Genomic DNA, 16,248 nt, shown 5'->3' on the forward strand with positions numbered 1-16,248 from the left:
GCGGCTAATCTCTAAATATAAATCTCTAAATATAAATCCTGTAGAGAAGAGGAACTGATCGGCTTCTCGTCTCTATCAACAAAAATAAACACGTTTCACCACAGAGGAGAAAAACGGTTCACTGCTAAAACTAGGAATGGAAAAAATGATCAGAAAGCAGAAATGTTCAGACAGCAGCTGCAACGTGTGAATTTCTGCTTTTAGATGTTAAAAATAACCAGAAATGTGGAGTTATGATGAAAACTGAGAGGCTGAAAGGAGCTGATTTAACCTGATGGCTGATTAAAGGAGCCAACAGAAGAATGAATGTCTGGAAACATCAGAGCCTGAAGCAACGATGGGAAGAAGAAGATCAAACGTTTTTCACAATGAAAGAAAAACAGAAACAGGAAACAAAAAGCTGATTTCCTGCTGCTGATGTTGGTTCATCAACATCAAGTTACTGAAACCAGAATTTAGATGATTAAACAAAAGATTTAAAGTTCAGGTCATATTAGCAGTCAGGCTGATCTCAACCTGACTGATGAAGATGAGTTACATCAGCCTCCTCTTCATCACTCCTTCATCACTGAAGCTGTAAATAAAACCTTCATCTGAACTCAGAGCTGATAAAACCTGAAAATCCTCTTTAGTTCATGAAACTGTTTTAAAGAAGCTTCATGTCTGAGTGAAGTCAGTATTTTAACATCTCAGGATGAATCAGATTCTGATGTTCAGCTTCAACCAACATGTCTGGATCCAAACAGGATCAAATAATCTTCACTTTTCACCATCAAACCATTTCTGCTGTTTTATGCAGTAAATTTAGATTCATATTGTAATTCAATCTGTTCAGGATAACAAATAGAACATCTGTTGTTACTAAACACAAACAAGAGTTTAATAGAAATTAAATTATTATAAAATAAACCTAAAAGACTAACATGATATTAAAACAGAATAAATTCATTCATTTATTATTTGATGCAGATTCTGAAAAACCAGAAAATTATTTATTGTAAAACTTAAAATAAAATTCTTTCTGACTTCAGAAGCTAAATTAGCATGAAGCTAATCTGAAACTTTAAATTTCCAGATTAAAAACATTCAAACATTTCAACCCAGAACTTAAAATCCAACATGGCCGCCGCACAGGAAGAGCTGCTGTGATGAAATGTTTTATTTCCTCTGCTGGTCAACATGTTGCTGCTGAGTTAAATTACATAAAAAGCAAAGAATTAGCTTGTTGTTAGCTTGCTGTTAGCTTGGGCTGCTGTTAGCCATTAGCTATGTCTCTGACTGCAACACTTAGCTCATGCTACTGGTTTCCTGAGCTGCAACTGGAAACCAGTCCAGCTGATCCCAGTAGATCTGACAGCTGCTGGAGGTCAGAGGTCAACTCTGGGTGACCTCACTGAGGAGTAGAGAACATCTGGGCCTGATTGATTCTCTGGAAACAAAAACAACAAAAAGTTTGATAAAGATTTGAAACTGCAGCAAAGAAACAGGATAAAAAACAGAAATTTATTTATAAAGGCAGAATGTGAGACGAGAATTAATGAGTTTAAACAAACGTCTCATTTTTAATGTTTTATTATTTCCATGTTTTTATTTTTGTCTATTTAATCATAAAAGAGGATCAATTCTCCTGCCTTCATTTCAGATTCCTGACGTTGATTTAAAGAGAAAAATCTCTAAATAGTTTGGATCTTAATTTGTTGATTTCCATCAGATTTTCATTTCATTCAATAATAAATATGAATAATTCATGTAACTAATAGAAATCATGAGTGAAACGGAGCAGAAAGAAGAATAAAAATATAATTTCTGTTCTTTATTCAAGTAAAGATAATATTATCTCTTCACCTCAAAAAACTATTTCAGACACAAAAACACAGAAACCATCAGTTTGTTCCTGTTTGGTTCTGGTTCTGTTTTCTCCTCTGATGGACCGGAGGTCGGTCCAGTCGGTCCAGTCGGTTCTCTGGTTCTGCTGGAGATGAACATCAGAACCCAAACTAACTTAAAACTAACAAACTAACTTCTCCCTCTTCAGTCTGAATATTCTGTTATTTTTTAACAGGTTTGTTGAATAAAACAGATTATTTCGGGTTCAGATTGTGCTGTTTGGACCAGCAAGTGGCCCGGTTCTGTTCACATGCAGAACAGCAGCGGTTCTGAACATGGATGGGTCGGGTCGACCAGAACCAGCAGCAGTGAAACTCACTGCAGGATGAACTCAGAAACCATCAGGCCTTCAGACGCTGCAGCTTCACATCTGATTCTGATATTTATCATCAACAGTTTTAATTTATCAGCTTCTTCCAAACCGGATCAGTACCAGAACCACGTCTGCAACTGGACCTGATCAGAACCAAACCGGAGAATTTCATCTGGATCCTGAAATGTTTTGATCAAAAATGCCGAAATGATCAGAGAAAAAACTCTGTTAGAAAGTAAAAGGTCAGGCAGTTTGACCTTTACTGGATCAGATTAATCTGACACTAATCTGATATTAATCTGATATTAATCTGATATTAATCTGATATTAATCTGATATTAATCTGATATCAATTTGATATCAATCTGATATTAATCTGACACTAATCTGACATTAATCTGATATTAATCTGATATTAATTTGATACTAATCTGACATTAATTTGATATCATTCTGACATTAATCTGATATTAATCTGACAGTAATCTGATATTAATCTGATATCAATCTGATCTTAATCTGATCTTAATCTGATACTAATCTGACATTAATCTGATATTAATCTGATATTAATTTGATACTAATCTGACATTAATTTGATATTAATCTGACATTAATCTGATATTAATATGATATTAATCTGACATTAATCTGATATTAATCTGATACTAATCTGACATTAATCTGATATTAATTTGATACTAATCTGACATTAATTTGATATCATTCTGACAGTAATCTGATACTAATCTGATATTAAGCTGATATTAAGATGATATTAATCTGATATTAATCTGACATTAATTTGATATTAATCTGATACTAATCTGACAATAATCTGATGTCAATCTGACATTAATCTGACATTTAGAACTAAATGAAGTTTCATCCTGAGAACAGGAGCATCAGGAATCTGTAACTTTTCTCTGTTTCTTTCATGAACATCTTCAGGTTTCCAGTTTTTATCTCTGCAGCTGCTCAGATTATCACTAAATCTAAATCCTGCTGACGTGTTTAAACCTGAAAACAGGAACTGATCAACTTCCTGCCTCCATCAGAAAAACTAAACACATTTCAACACAACGGTTCTAAAATTATGATGGAAAAAATGAACAGAAAACAGAAGCAGAAATTCAGATAACTGGAGGAGGAAGATGAACTTCTGCTTTTAGATGTAAAAAACCCAGAAAACATCAAGTTAGAGTGAAAACTGACAGACTAAAAGGATCCGATGTTAATCTGATGGAGGCTTAAAGTCCAAATGTTTCATGTTCAGCATCTGATCGACACTCAGTGGAAAAACTTCATCTTTAGTTTTAAATGTGACTGAAAAAATAACATTTTTGCTCCATAAAAGCATCAAAGAGGCAGATTTATTGAAAACTGACTGACTTTGTTTTTACTGTTTCAGTGAGAAACTTAAAGTTTGACGTAACGATCAGATTCTGTTCTGGTAAAACTCATTTCCTCATTCAGATGTTTCGATCTAACCGACTCCAGGAATCCAGACTCCAGTCAGTTTTAGATTCATCTCTGCTCAAACACACCTGAACAATCCTCAGGTAGGAAAACACTCAGCAGGTCTGAATCCTTCAGACTCTGAATCCTTCAGACTCTGAATCCTGACAGACTCTGAGTCTCTCAGCGACTGGAGGATTCAGAAACATGAAGCTTTGACGAGTTTCTAGAACTCAGTTCTGCTCTTTGCTCATGTTAAAACGGTTTTGCTGTGAACGGCTCTCAGCTTCTCGTTTTGATGGAAAGTTTCACCATAAACACGATGATGAAAGGATGATTTTCATCTGTTCCTGTGAAACCACAGAAAAAAACAGAATGATGAAGCAAACAGTGACGGATCACTTCTGCTTTCTGCCACAATGAGACTCTGCTGCCGGGCTTTGACTAGACACTCTGTCTGAAAGCTGCTCCTCTGGTAAAGTTTAAATAAATACACACTTTATTTACAGCAGCTTGGAAAAGTATTCACACCCTTAAACTTTTATATTTTATCACAAACAAAAACATAAATAAATTTCACTGGGATTTAATGTGAACATCAAACACAAAGTGACATAAAACTGGAAGGTGGAATAAAAACTGACTGAAGATTCAAATCATTTTTAACAAATAAAAACTGAAAAATGTTTTCCATTCATTCAGTGTCATCAACAAAAAGAAAAAAAGTTCAGAAGAGACGATAAAGCCAATAATTAAAATGACATCGATAGTTCTAATTTATCGTACGATTAATTGATTTATTGTTTATCGCAACAGGTCCAGGTGAGACCGACTATTTCTAACCAGAACCTCTCAGCCTCACACACACACTAGCTCCTCCTCCTTCCCCACCAGAGAGGAGACGTTCAACGTCCCAAGAGCTTCTGCAACCGAGGATCGGACCGCCAGGGCCCCCTCCCTCGGCCGCCACCCATCACACAATGCACCCGACCCCGTTGGCCCCTCTCAGGTGGTGGGCCTGGTCTGAAACCAACAACTGGTTAATGACCCTCCAGTGTTTCATCATATCCTGTAACCTCCATATTTTACTGTAGGAGGCGCTGCTGAGTTTTTACATCTTAACTTGACCTCAAATAAAAACAATCCTTTTGTAAGAACAGAAGTTTGGGAGGAGAAATTATGGAAAACAAACACAATAAAAGAAAGAAAAACCCAGAAAACTCATCAGGAGAAGTTTTACCTTTGGCCTTTGACCTCTTCTGCTTCTTCTTCTGGTTGGTGACTAACTCTCCATAAGTCACTTCTCCAGCTCCTTCACTGCCTGATAAAAGATAAAAACACTTTTATTTCCTTAATCTGCTGCATGTAAAGAACAAAAATCAAAGCTGAATAAAAACCAACCTGATAAAGTTTAGTTATAATTAATAATCAAAAGTCAAATTAAAGAGGAAATGAGAAGCTTTGGGTTAGTTCTTTGTTTTTAGATTCAGTTTGTCTGGATTTTAAATATCTGTTGTTGTTTTTTAAATGAAATATAAATATAATAATCCTGATCAGAGCAGCAGCTGGTATCTACACTGAAAAAAATAACTCTTTGGATGAACTTAAAAAAATCATGGAAAGGTTTTCCACCTGATTACTTTGCTTTATTTCAGCACCATGTAATTCTGTTACTCCTATTTAAAACAAATGTGTTGGGTCAACTTAATTTATTATGGTTGATTGAACTCATTTACTATAGTTGGATCCAATGTAATTAAAAGAACCAGCCCAACTAATTTGCAACAATTTGGACCAAATAATTTACTTGACTAAGATTAATGCAAATTTAGTTGAAACCAACTTTTTCTTTGAAGAGTTTTTGCTGCGCTAGTGGCTCATATCTTTTTGAGACAGTAGGCAGACAGGATGAGGACGTGGCAAAGGTCACCAGGACCGGGAGTTGAACCAGCAACGTCTCCATTGAGGACTAAAGCCTCCAAACATGCAGTGTGCTAAACCTCCTGCGCCACCACACACTGGAGAAACCAACTTATGTTACAGTGATTCCTTCACACTAATTATTAAGTTGATTCAACTCATGAAACTTAAGTCAGCTCAACAAACATGCTTCATGCTGAAAGAAAGATATTTAATTGTGTGGAAATCCTTTTCATAATTTAATTACGTTAATTCAAACATTTTTTAAGTTACATTACATTAAGAGTTTTAAGAAAGGACTGAAAGGGTAACAGCTGAACAACACGTTGTCATCCAGTCTCCAACCTGAAGCCCAACAGCAGTAGTAGCAACATCATAACAGCCTGAACTGTACAGCTTACACATTTAAATCAGAACCATTGCAGCCTTATAGCAAAAATATATACTTTATATAAGTTTGTCTTTGCCTGACTTCCGAAAAAAAGAGAATATAAACAAATTTCTTTGTCCAGATCCAGTAAAGAGAAATGTCAATGGAGTGATTACAGCCAGCAGAAAGAACACTCAACTATTAGAAAAGGTACAACAGAACTGTATTTTCATGCTGTAGTTTTTACAGCCATTTGTTTCAGTGCAGTTCTTAAATGCCAATAGTTCCCTGCAGAGAAAAACAAATATCTATAGTTTAATGTGTAACTAAAACCTTTTTGAAGTTTTCCCAGGTCAAAACAGTTCTGTCTCATAATCTCTCATGATCCCCTGATCTCTCTAGATCCTCTTCAGTGGGAAATGAATCTGACTAAATTGAATCACGTTATTTCAACTTGATTAAATTTCATAAATTCTTGTTTATCCAACATGATTTTATCACGTTTTTGTTTCAAGCATAAAATTATTCTGCTTTTTGTTAATGTGATAACTCCCTAAGTTCATTTTTTTCGGTGTAACAGTGTTTAAATATTTTATTTGTTCAGCTTCACATTCAGCTGAAGAACAGAAACAGGAAGCTGGACGACTGCAGAGCTGTTAGAGTCAGTTAGCAGCAAAACCACAAACTGCAGCACAAAGTGCAGCACAAAGTGCAGCAAAAAGAGTCAAATATTCACTGATCAGCTGGAAACATCCAGAGTCTGACTAAAGTTTGACCTGAATTAATCATAAATAAAACATCAAACCAAAAATAATCCACATTTTACATCTAATGTTGAGAGTATAAACTATAAAGAAAATGTTTTATTTCTCTAAATTAAATAACCAGATAAATCAGGAACATTTTCTACTTATAAAGTTTTGTTTAAATAAATTTTATTCTTGTTTGGACTTGAGTCTCAGTGAGAAATGTTCTGGTTTTTACGACTTAATTCTCTTATAAAGTTCTACACACATCAACAGCTATTTACATAGAAACAAAATTATTTAATATTTAATAAATACAAATTAAGAAATGGGTGGATAATTATTATATTTAATTTTGCTGAAGAGGATTTTTTTTCAGCCACACAACATCAGTAATAAAGAATTATATGAGTATCTGACATTTATATTTTACATGTTTTAACCCAGGGGTCTCAAACTGCAGGCCTCCAGTGGCAGTCCTGCAGTTTTTAGATGAGCCACAAGTACAAAACACTGGAATGAAACGGTTTAATTACCTCCACCTGGTGTAGATCAGTTCTCCAGAACCTTAATTATTCTATTCAGGTGCAGCAGAGGCTCATCTAAAAGTTGCAGGACTGGAGTTTGAGACCCTGATTTAACATTTTATAAAAATACATAACCATCTTTTTCTGTAAAACTTCCTGTGGTTTATTTTGTATAAACATTGATTAAAACAGATGATTCAACTTTTTATGAGTTTCAGTCCTAAAAATTGTATTTGGGATAAAATTATTTGTTCTTAGAGAAATCTAAAAATTTGGTTTCCTGACTTCCAACATTCAAATGACCATATTTAATTGATTTAATTTCTTTGTGTTTGTCATCATTAGAAAGTTTCTGAATCTGTAAATAACTCAACAGATTGTTCCTGGTTTTGCTTCAATCACATTCTGATATTCTTACTTATATTTTGATGGATTATTAATATTATGGATTTTGCTGATCAAAATCCTCCAGGTAATGTCACCATAAAACTTTAAATCATTTTCCAGGTTTGTTACTAAACTAGAAAACATTTTAAACAAATTATTTAGAAAGGAAATATTATGTAGCCAAAAGATCTGCATAATAAATTTATATTATTGTGTTTTATTACAAATAACTTGATGCTTGAACTCATGTTGACTCAAATATTTACTCAAGAAACATGAAGTTAAACATCATTAAGTTATTTTCACCTCAAACTGAGAAACTGATGAAGATAAATGAGAAGCAGAATGCTGACTTCTGGAAATACTGAACATATTTCATGTTTTTCTAAACTGTGAGTGATTTAATAAAGGTTTAATAAAGTTTTAATAAAGTTTTAATGAAGTTTTAATAAAGTTTCAATAAAGGTTTAATAAAGTTTTAATAAAGTTTTAATAAAATTTCAATAAAGGTTTAATAAAGTTTTAATAAAGTTTTAATGAAGTTTTAATAAAATTTCAATAAAGGTTTAATAAAGTTTTAATAAAGTTTTAATAAAATTTCAATAAAGGTTTAATGAAGGTTTAATAAAGTTTTACCTCTGGCCTTCGGTTTCTTCTTCTTCTCATTGATGATTATCTCTCCATAAGTCACTTCTCCTGTTTTTACTGCTGAATAAACTCCAGCTCCCTGAGAAAAGATAAAAACTTCAGATTTATTTCTGTCCAATCTGCTGCCTGGATGTAAAGATCACAGATTGATTAAAATAAAAACCTGTAGTAGTTTAATTATAATCAATATTACAGCAGCAAATGTAAAACAAGAGGCAGAAATTAGATACTTTGATTGTTTATTAGATCCAGTTTGTCTGTAAATAAATTGTTAAAGCTAATTTACATTTGAAATGTTTGGCTTTTCTCATTAAAGACTGTAATAAAATAATCTTTCAATAATTAGTGAAACACTGAATCAATCAGAGAAATTTGTCCTTTAGATCTTTTATTTTGAAAACTCTGAGATCAGGATAGAGAGCCAGAGAAAAAGAAGAAGATGAAATGAAATTTAACCAATTTTCTTTTCTATCTAATCAGTCTCATGTAGGGTTAAGTTTATCTCTAACTGGGCGCCATACAGCCAGTTCTTCCATTAGAGAGTTTCTCTCTGTTAAACACTAAAGTGAACCAGTTTTTCCTTCCACCGCGTTTTCTGACTCTGGAGGTTTTTAAAAAGCAACTAAAACATTTTGATGTTCCCAGGCTTTTATCTCTTGATTTAATTGTTTCTTATGTTGGTTTTATATTTTGTTTGGTTTTAAAGTTGATTTCTTTTGTGCAGCGTTTTGTGATTTCATGTCTGTGAAAAGAGCTTCATAAATAAACTTTACTTACTGACTTAGTTTCTCTCATCTCTGGTTAATTACCTCTAAATCAAACACAGTTCAAAGGAGTTTCAGTTTTGATAAAGAGAAGAAAAACATTTTCACTGAAAGCTTCGTTATCAGTTCATCTTCCCAAAGTTTATTCTGTCAATAATAATAATTATAATAATCCTGAACAGAGCAGCAGCTGCTGTTTAACAATGTTCAGGTATTTTATTTTGGTTCTAACATGTTCAGCTTCACATTTGGCTGAAGAACAGAAACAGGAAGCTGTTAGTGTCAGTTAAACAACACGGCTCCTTCAGACTAGTGGCAGCAGATGGAACACAGTTCATCTGACCTCCAACTCATAAACATGTCTGGATGTTGTTTATGTGTTTTTATGTTGTATGTTAAGCATCTTTAGGAAGCCAAAACCAACAGTAAGTCACTAAAGATGTTATGGAAGCTGATCTGAAACTAAGACCACAAACTTCTTGACCATATTTATAGATGAAACTTTTTAGAAAACAACAGGAAACCAGTAAGACCAGACCACACAGAGGCCCAACCAGTCTGATCGCTACAGGAGAAGGTTTCACTTCTCACTTCACATCAGAGCAGCTATGAGTCAGTAGAAAAGGAATAAAAATACATTTAAAAACTCTGGTTGTTCTGCAGGTGAAGACAGAAACTAAATGTTTCTGAATTTATATCCCAGATAAAAAGAACTGTTCCATGTTTCACACATAATGTTCCCTGATCTACAGAGATTCAAGCTGAGAGACAAAGATGTTAACATCCATCGGTCCAGAAAGGATCAGAGTCTCTCTGAGGGTTTGGGTCTCCAGAACCACAGAGACGTTATACACAGAGAAAACATGAGGCAGGGAAACGGCCCCGCAGGCCGACCAAACAAAATTACTCATTTTCAAACATAAAGTATTGAAATAATATTAGTTTCACTCCACAGAACACATTAAAGACTGTAACTGTAACCAGTGGTTCAGTTGGTAGAGCTGCTGCCTTGCAGCAAGAAGGTCCTGGGTTTGATTCCCGGCCCGGGGTCTTTCTGCATGGAGTTTGCATGTTCTCCCTGTGCATGCTGGGTTCTCTCCGGGTTCTCCGGCTTCCTCCCACAGTCCAAAAACATGACTGTCAGGTTAATTGGTCTCTCTAAATTCTCCCTAGGTGTGAGTGTGTGTGTGAATGGTTGTGTGTCTTTGTGACAGACTGGTGACCTGTCCAGGGTGACCCCGCCTCTCGCCCGGAACGCAGCTGGAGAGGAACCAGCAACCCTCCTGACCCCATTAGGGACAAGGTGAACAGAAAATGAATGGATCTACTGAACATGTGTGAATATGTTGAATTTTCAGTATTTAACAAATCACAACAAAACACACTTGAACAGCCAAATATCTCCAGTTTGGACTTTGGGAAGGAAAAATATTTTAACTGTACATTTAAAACATTCTGTTTTGTTTCGTTTTACTTTTTAGCAGCATAAAAGCCTAAACAGTGACCAGTCCCTCCATTTTGGATGTTGAAGTTACGACACAGAGGACGACTGTCTCCATTCTCACAGTTTTGCTGTTTGTATCCTGAACACTCAAAGCCTGATGTGATTTTGACTGAATTCACTTCATGGAGGCGCGCAGGGTGGAAACTGAGCTTTGGGACCGGACTCAAGTCAACCCCCCAGACCTGAGATGAAGATGTTTGTCTGTCTCATATCAGTTTTTGTTCCAAGTTGTCCAAGTATCAAATTAAGAGTTTCTACTGTTGAAGTTTCTCTACCAGTGCTGGGTTCAGATCCAATATGGCCGCCCCGCCTCAGCATGTAGAGAACAAACTGAACTGTGCGTCTGATCAGATCCAGACTGAATCAGTGAGGATTGTTCACTGCTTGTTACGTCCAACAAGGGCACAACATATTTCAGAACATAGGCAAAATTGAGGGTCCAAAAAAATTATTTTACTTTAAATCTCTCTTCAACTTTTATTTTGGTTCATCTGCTTTAATTATCTGTGGAGGAAAGAGAGAGAATTAAACGTCCTCAGTTCCCTGTGTCCCAAAAACAAAGAAAGGAACAAACAAAAATCCCAAAAGTATAAACAGAAAGTTGGACCTGATGAGCCGATCAAAAAGAACAAAACGGTACAGCAGGGGGCCGACCCGATACAGGGCCGTTGAAGCCCCTACTGGTACTGGACTAAAGCAAAAAGGAATCTACTGCAAAGGAAAAATCAAAAACAGGCAGGCCTGTCATGATAGCAAATTTTACTGAGTGATTAATTGTGTCAAAAATTATTGCGATAAACGATAATATTGTTTGAAGACCTTTTTACACTGATTTAATGGAAATGACATAATAATTCATGTGATTTCCTGCCAAAGATAAATACACTTTATTTTAAAAGAACATTTAACACTGGAACTGATAAAATAAACAAAACAACCAAAAACTAAAATAAAATGGATTCTCAGTCTCCATTAACAAAAATGTACTTGAATAAAAAAAATAAAAACACCAAAGTGTAAATAAGTGGCAGCTGGTTTTCAACCTGACGACATTCCCAGAACTGGGATCAGGACCAAACATGGCTGACTGTTTACCTTTGGAGATCCTGATGTTTCTGGAAGTGATGTCATCCTCTCCTCTTCCTCCTTCATCACCTGAAATGAATCCAAAGTTACCAGGAAGTTTTTCAGGAAGATCTGAAAAGATTCAATGAATGAAATCAAGAGATTTAACCAAGAGGTTTGTCTCACCTTTGGTTTGTTATAAAAGTGTTTCACCAGTAAAACCAGAACAACCAGCAACACCAGGAAAACCAAACCACAACCAGATGCAACAAGAAGCTCCATTAAGGGAAAACTGGAGGAAGAACCTGGACCAGGTGGGACTGTAGAGACAGAGATGTTGGTGGGTTTCTCTAGAAAGAAGAAGCTGCTAAATAACCGTCTGCTGTAAACATCAAGACTCAGAGCTGAAGGAGAAGCTGCTCACCTGAGGAAGAGGAGGAGGAGGAAGGTGGAGAGGTGGTTGGAGGTTTCTCTAGAATAAAGAGGTTTGATTAAATATATCACCAGATTGTGGATTCTCAGACATTATCAATGAGATTTACTATTAGAGGATGACCTCTGACCTTTGACAGAGATCCTGCTGGATGGAGACTCTCCATGACCTCTGATGTTACATTTATAGAGGCCTTCATCAGAGCTGGAAACATGGAGGAGGGTCATGTGACCTGAAGACTCGTTGCCGATGACGACGCCATCTTTATAGAAAGCAGCTGGGAGGTTGTGGGTTGGATTCCTTGCTCTGCAGCTCAGAGTGACGTCATCTCCCTCCATCACAGGGAGGACAGGACTCTGCAGGATCACTGATCCACCTCAACACAGAGACAAACTACAGCATTTCATCCATTTCCACACAGCTTCAGCAACACTAACTCCACAGTCTGATCTTACCAGAGACAGAGAGCTGGATGCTGCTGCTGCTGCTGCTGGAGGATCCAGACCTGGACTCACACCAGTACACACCAGTATCATCTTGTACTAAGTTCATGGTACAGGTAGAACCAACTGCAGCTCCCCATCCATCTTTACATTCAGTCCTGGTTCCTCTGCTTGTGTTTCTCCTCACAGTCCATCCATCAGATCTGTTTTCATCCTCACAGATCAGAGTCACTGGTTCAAGGTCAAAAAACTTAGATCTGCTGGGATTCACAGTCAGATGAACTGGGAGAACTGGGATGAAGAACACATCTGTTATTCCAGCAGTTCTTTTCCTTTGAGAAAATTGATCTAAAAAATATTTTAACAATTTAAAATGAAATATTACAAACCTTGACCTGATGTCCAGAACAGCAGTGAGATCAGAACTGAAATGAAATAAAAGTTTTTATTATTTTAGATTAAAACTTTCTAAAAGGTTTTTAGAAAGTATTAACCAACATCATAAATGTGATTTATTGATAAAGTTGACATTTAAAGTATTTAATAAACTTCTTGTGCTATTTTAATTTACATGTTTTTCATGATTTTTCTGTCCTTCATTTGGAAATATTAAAATTAATTAAATCAAATATTTTGTAGTTTTATTGGCTTCCTCTTGTTATTGATCAATATATTTGCTCATAATTTCCTGTTTTTGCTTAATAAACTAATTGTTTAAGGGTTTTTCTGCAGTTTGTGATGACTTCATTACACTTTCATTGAATCGTGTTTATTTGACATCCAGAGGAACAGATTTTAAGATTGTGACTCTTCATTCTCAGAATGTGTAAATGTTGCTGGAATCAGGCTCAGATGACGTCTGGAGTTTTATTTGTCTTTTATTTACCGTCTCATAAATAACTCAGGTTTTCTACCTCGGAGCCTGAAGCCGTTCAGGGAACAAACAGTAACATTCAGGGACATCTAGGAAATGTCAGTACTGCTGATTAAAGGCATGAGACAGACAGAAAAACCAGGTTTGGACAAACTAACAATGACAAATGAATTTCTTATAATAAGCAAAACAAAGTGTGTGGGAAACCTGTGACCAATAATCCATAAACAGTAACAACATATTGATTTGTGATCTGATTGTAATAAACTCAGCACATTCAGGTCAACCTGCTCATTAACGTCTGGAGACAGAAGAAAGGAATGGACTTTATCCAGGTTACATTACAACCTTCTGTTAGCTCCACAGACTGCTGATGTCATCAGTTTACCTTTATTTTAGTCCCATATTTAGTTAGAATATAAAAACTGATTAATGTGTTTATTTCTACATTTGTAATTCATTTGTATCTCATCATTTGTAACAGGAACCTTTGTTACCGTCTGAAACACAAAATGGAGACGTTTTGATTTTCCTCACCACGGCTGCTGTACCTGGTCCATTTACACATTTACTGTTCTGTCTGTGAAACTTGGTTCTCCAAGAGTAAAATAAGTCAAAGTCTGTGTTCTCCTTCTCTCTCTGCACTCGGCTGTCTTTCCTCTACGGCCTGTTGGATGTCAGAACCTCTTTCCACATGATGAGCCCATCATGTCCACATCCTGTGGTTCGGTAATCTTGTTATTTTCCTCAGCAGTTTCTGTAGGATCACCCTGAACATCTTCTGCTCTGTACTGAGGTTTGTTGGCACAATTAGTGGTACAACTTCTGCAGCCGTGGGGTCCAGTGCAGGTGAACTGCTAATCAGACTGAGTGTCTGTTCTGAGCCCAACTGACCCATTTCTTTATGTGTTTCATCTGGTACCAGAGGACGGTACACTGAAGGAAGGACTAGTTGTTTTTTGTCTCTGGTTGTTCTAAACATTGATCCATCCTGGGTGGTTTTTAGTTTGCTCCACTCTCTAGCCAAAACTTTAAACTCGACTCTCAGTTTGGAGTTCATGTGCAGCAGGTCTTTGGTTTTGCAGCCTGAACTCAAACATTTGACCCATTACAGATTTCCTGTCCAGTTATTGGCTGAATTGTCCAAAAGTCTCTCTGCTCCTGTTTGTTGCTGCTTTAAAGGAAACTGAATTCAACGTTGGTTCTGGTTCTGCTTGCTGCACTGCGATACCTTACAGTGAAGCTACTGCAGCGTCTTGGTTAATTGTGTGCAACTTCTCATATAATCTTTAAAAATCAAGGGACATTGGAGATAATCCTCCTGCATCTGCATTTGTTTTTCCAGGTCTGTGTTTTATGGTCAAATTAAAGTCTAACTCAGCAAACCAAAACTGACCTGACACTTTTCATTTAGCTGTTGTCAAAACATCAGTGAGTGGATTATTGTCAGTGTGAACCACAAAAGATGAAACCAATAATCCCTGAAGCATCACAGACAGACTATTTTAGCTCTAAAAACTCAACTTTCCCTGCTTGTATATGATAGTTTTTATCAAGTGGGTTAAAGTTCAATAATCTTTAACTTGCTGTTTCTGTGTTGACAGAGAAATGGCTCTAGCTCTGCACCAGTCTGCAACATTTCTGCTTATTTCCACTCATATTAATATCAGTTATTAAACATTATTTCTGTACTTACAGATCAGACGCTGAGCAGCTGCTTCCTTCATCTCTGCTGACTTTGACTAGACCGATTCACTAGAGGAGAGTCAGAGCAACAACTAGAATCCGCCTCTTCCTTCCTTTAGCATCTGTTTTTACTCCAGAAAGGTTACAGCAGACAGAAAACTAAAATGGTGCAGACTAAAAGTTTAAACACACACAGCCTTGATTTAATTTAGTGCAGCTCAGCAAATTCAGCAGAGTTCAAATTTCAGTGTTTTATCAGAGTTGATACTTCAGTGTTTTCACCATAAATAACTCAAAACCACTTTAACACCAAGTGAAGTTTCCCTTCATTCTTCAAATCAGACAAACTGGGTGTCAAACGTTTGTGCAGCAAAACTTTTTGTTTGTGCTGCTGTCATTTTAAAGATATAAAAAAATGTTTCTAGAGGTCATCAAAGGTCAACCAGCCCCCCCACCAGTGGTGTTTGTAGGCCTGTTTTAGGGAGCTTTAACATTAGCACCTCAAAAACCCCTGAATCTGTCAAGACATGCAGGTGAGGTGTGTTGAGGCAAGTGCTGGAGAACCTGGTAGAAGTGAGAAAACTGAGTTTATTGATGAAAATGTCAGAATATCCAAAAACAGTCCAAAACCCTGTCAGCACAGCAGAGGGGATGAAATATTAATTTGTTTGTGTTTAATTCTTTCTAAGTGTCTCCATAAAAACGCAGTCTGCACGGCCATGAGGTAAATCTGGTCTAGAACCTCTAAAGAAAACAGTAAAGACCATTAGATATATATTATTTTTAACCAGCTATTAGAGGTCAGACTTTTATCATCAGCACCTTTATTCAGATGACAATTTGCAATGCTAAATATTATGCTTAGTGATTTTTTGCAATAGGCAATGCAGTACTTAATTTAGAATTATTTTTATATTTATGAATGAAATTTTATTGTTTTATATTTATGAATGAAATTTTTATATTTAATTACACATTATTGCCAAGCTTGTTCATTTCAGAAAAGGTTCTTTTTAACATTTAAAATCCACAAACTGAAGCTTATGTGCTGTAGTCGAAGCCTCACTGCAGAAAGTTTTCATCTTTTAGGTGGCTTTATTTATTTGGAGAGTATTTTTTAGTTCTGTACAAAATATTGTAAACATGCTAAATATTTGGATAAATGATCCTGGTCCTTATCCTTGTTGATTACTCTTATTGGTCTTTTTTGAAGTTTGATTAGT

The 16,248-nt window shown here is 35.9% G+C and overlaps 1 protein-coding gene across 1 annotated transcript; it reads right to left on the bottom strand.

The window, feature by feature from the left end:
* Positions 1-1,149: 1,149 nt before the first annotated feature.
* Positions 1,150-15,066, bottom strand: LOC122820118 (tyrosine-protein kinase receptor TYRO3-like). The gene is made up of 10 exons (XM_044097292.1): positions 15,036-15,066; positions 12,855-12,890; positions 12,478-12,756; positions 12,153-12,398; positions 12,014-12,061; positions 11,776-11,939; positions 11,620-11,679; positions 8,245-8,335; positions 4,899-4,979; positions 1,150-1,429 (listed from the first exon to the last, which is right to left on the bottom strand). The coding sequence occupies exons 1-10, from the start codon at positions 15,064-15,066 to the stop codon at positions 1,368-1,370; spliced, it is 1,098 nt and encodes a 365-aa protein (XP_043953227.1). The 3' UTR covers positions 1,150-1,367.
* Positions 15,067-16,248: the final 1,182 nt, after the last annotated feature.

The sequence above is a fragment of the Gambusia affinis genome, linkage group LG18 (assembly GCF_019740435.1).
Source record: "Gambusia affinis linkage group LG18, SWU_Gaff_1.0, whole genome shotgun sequence".
NCBI lineage: Eukaryota > Metazoa > Chordata > Actinopteri > Cyprinodontiformes > Poeciliidae > Gambusia > Gambusia affinis.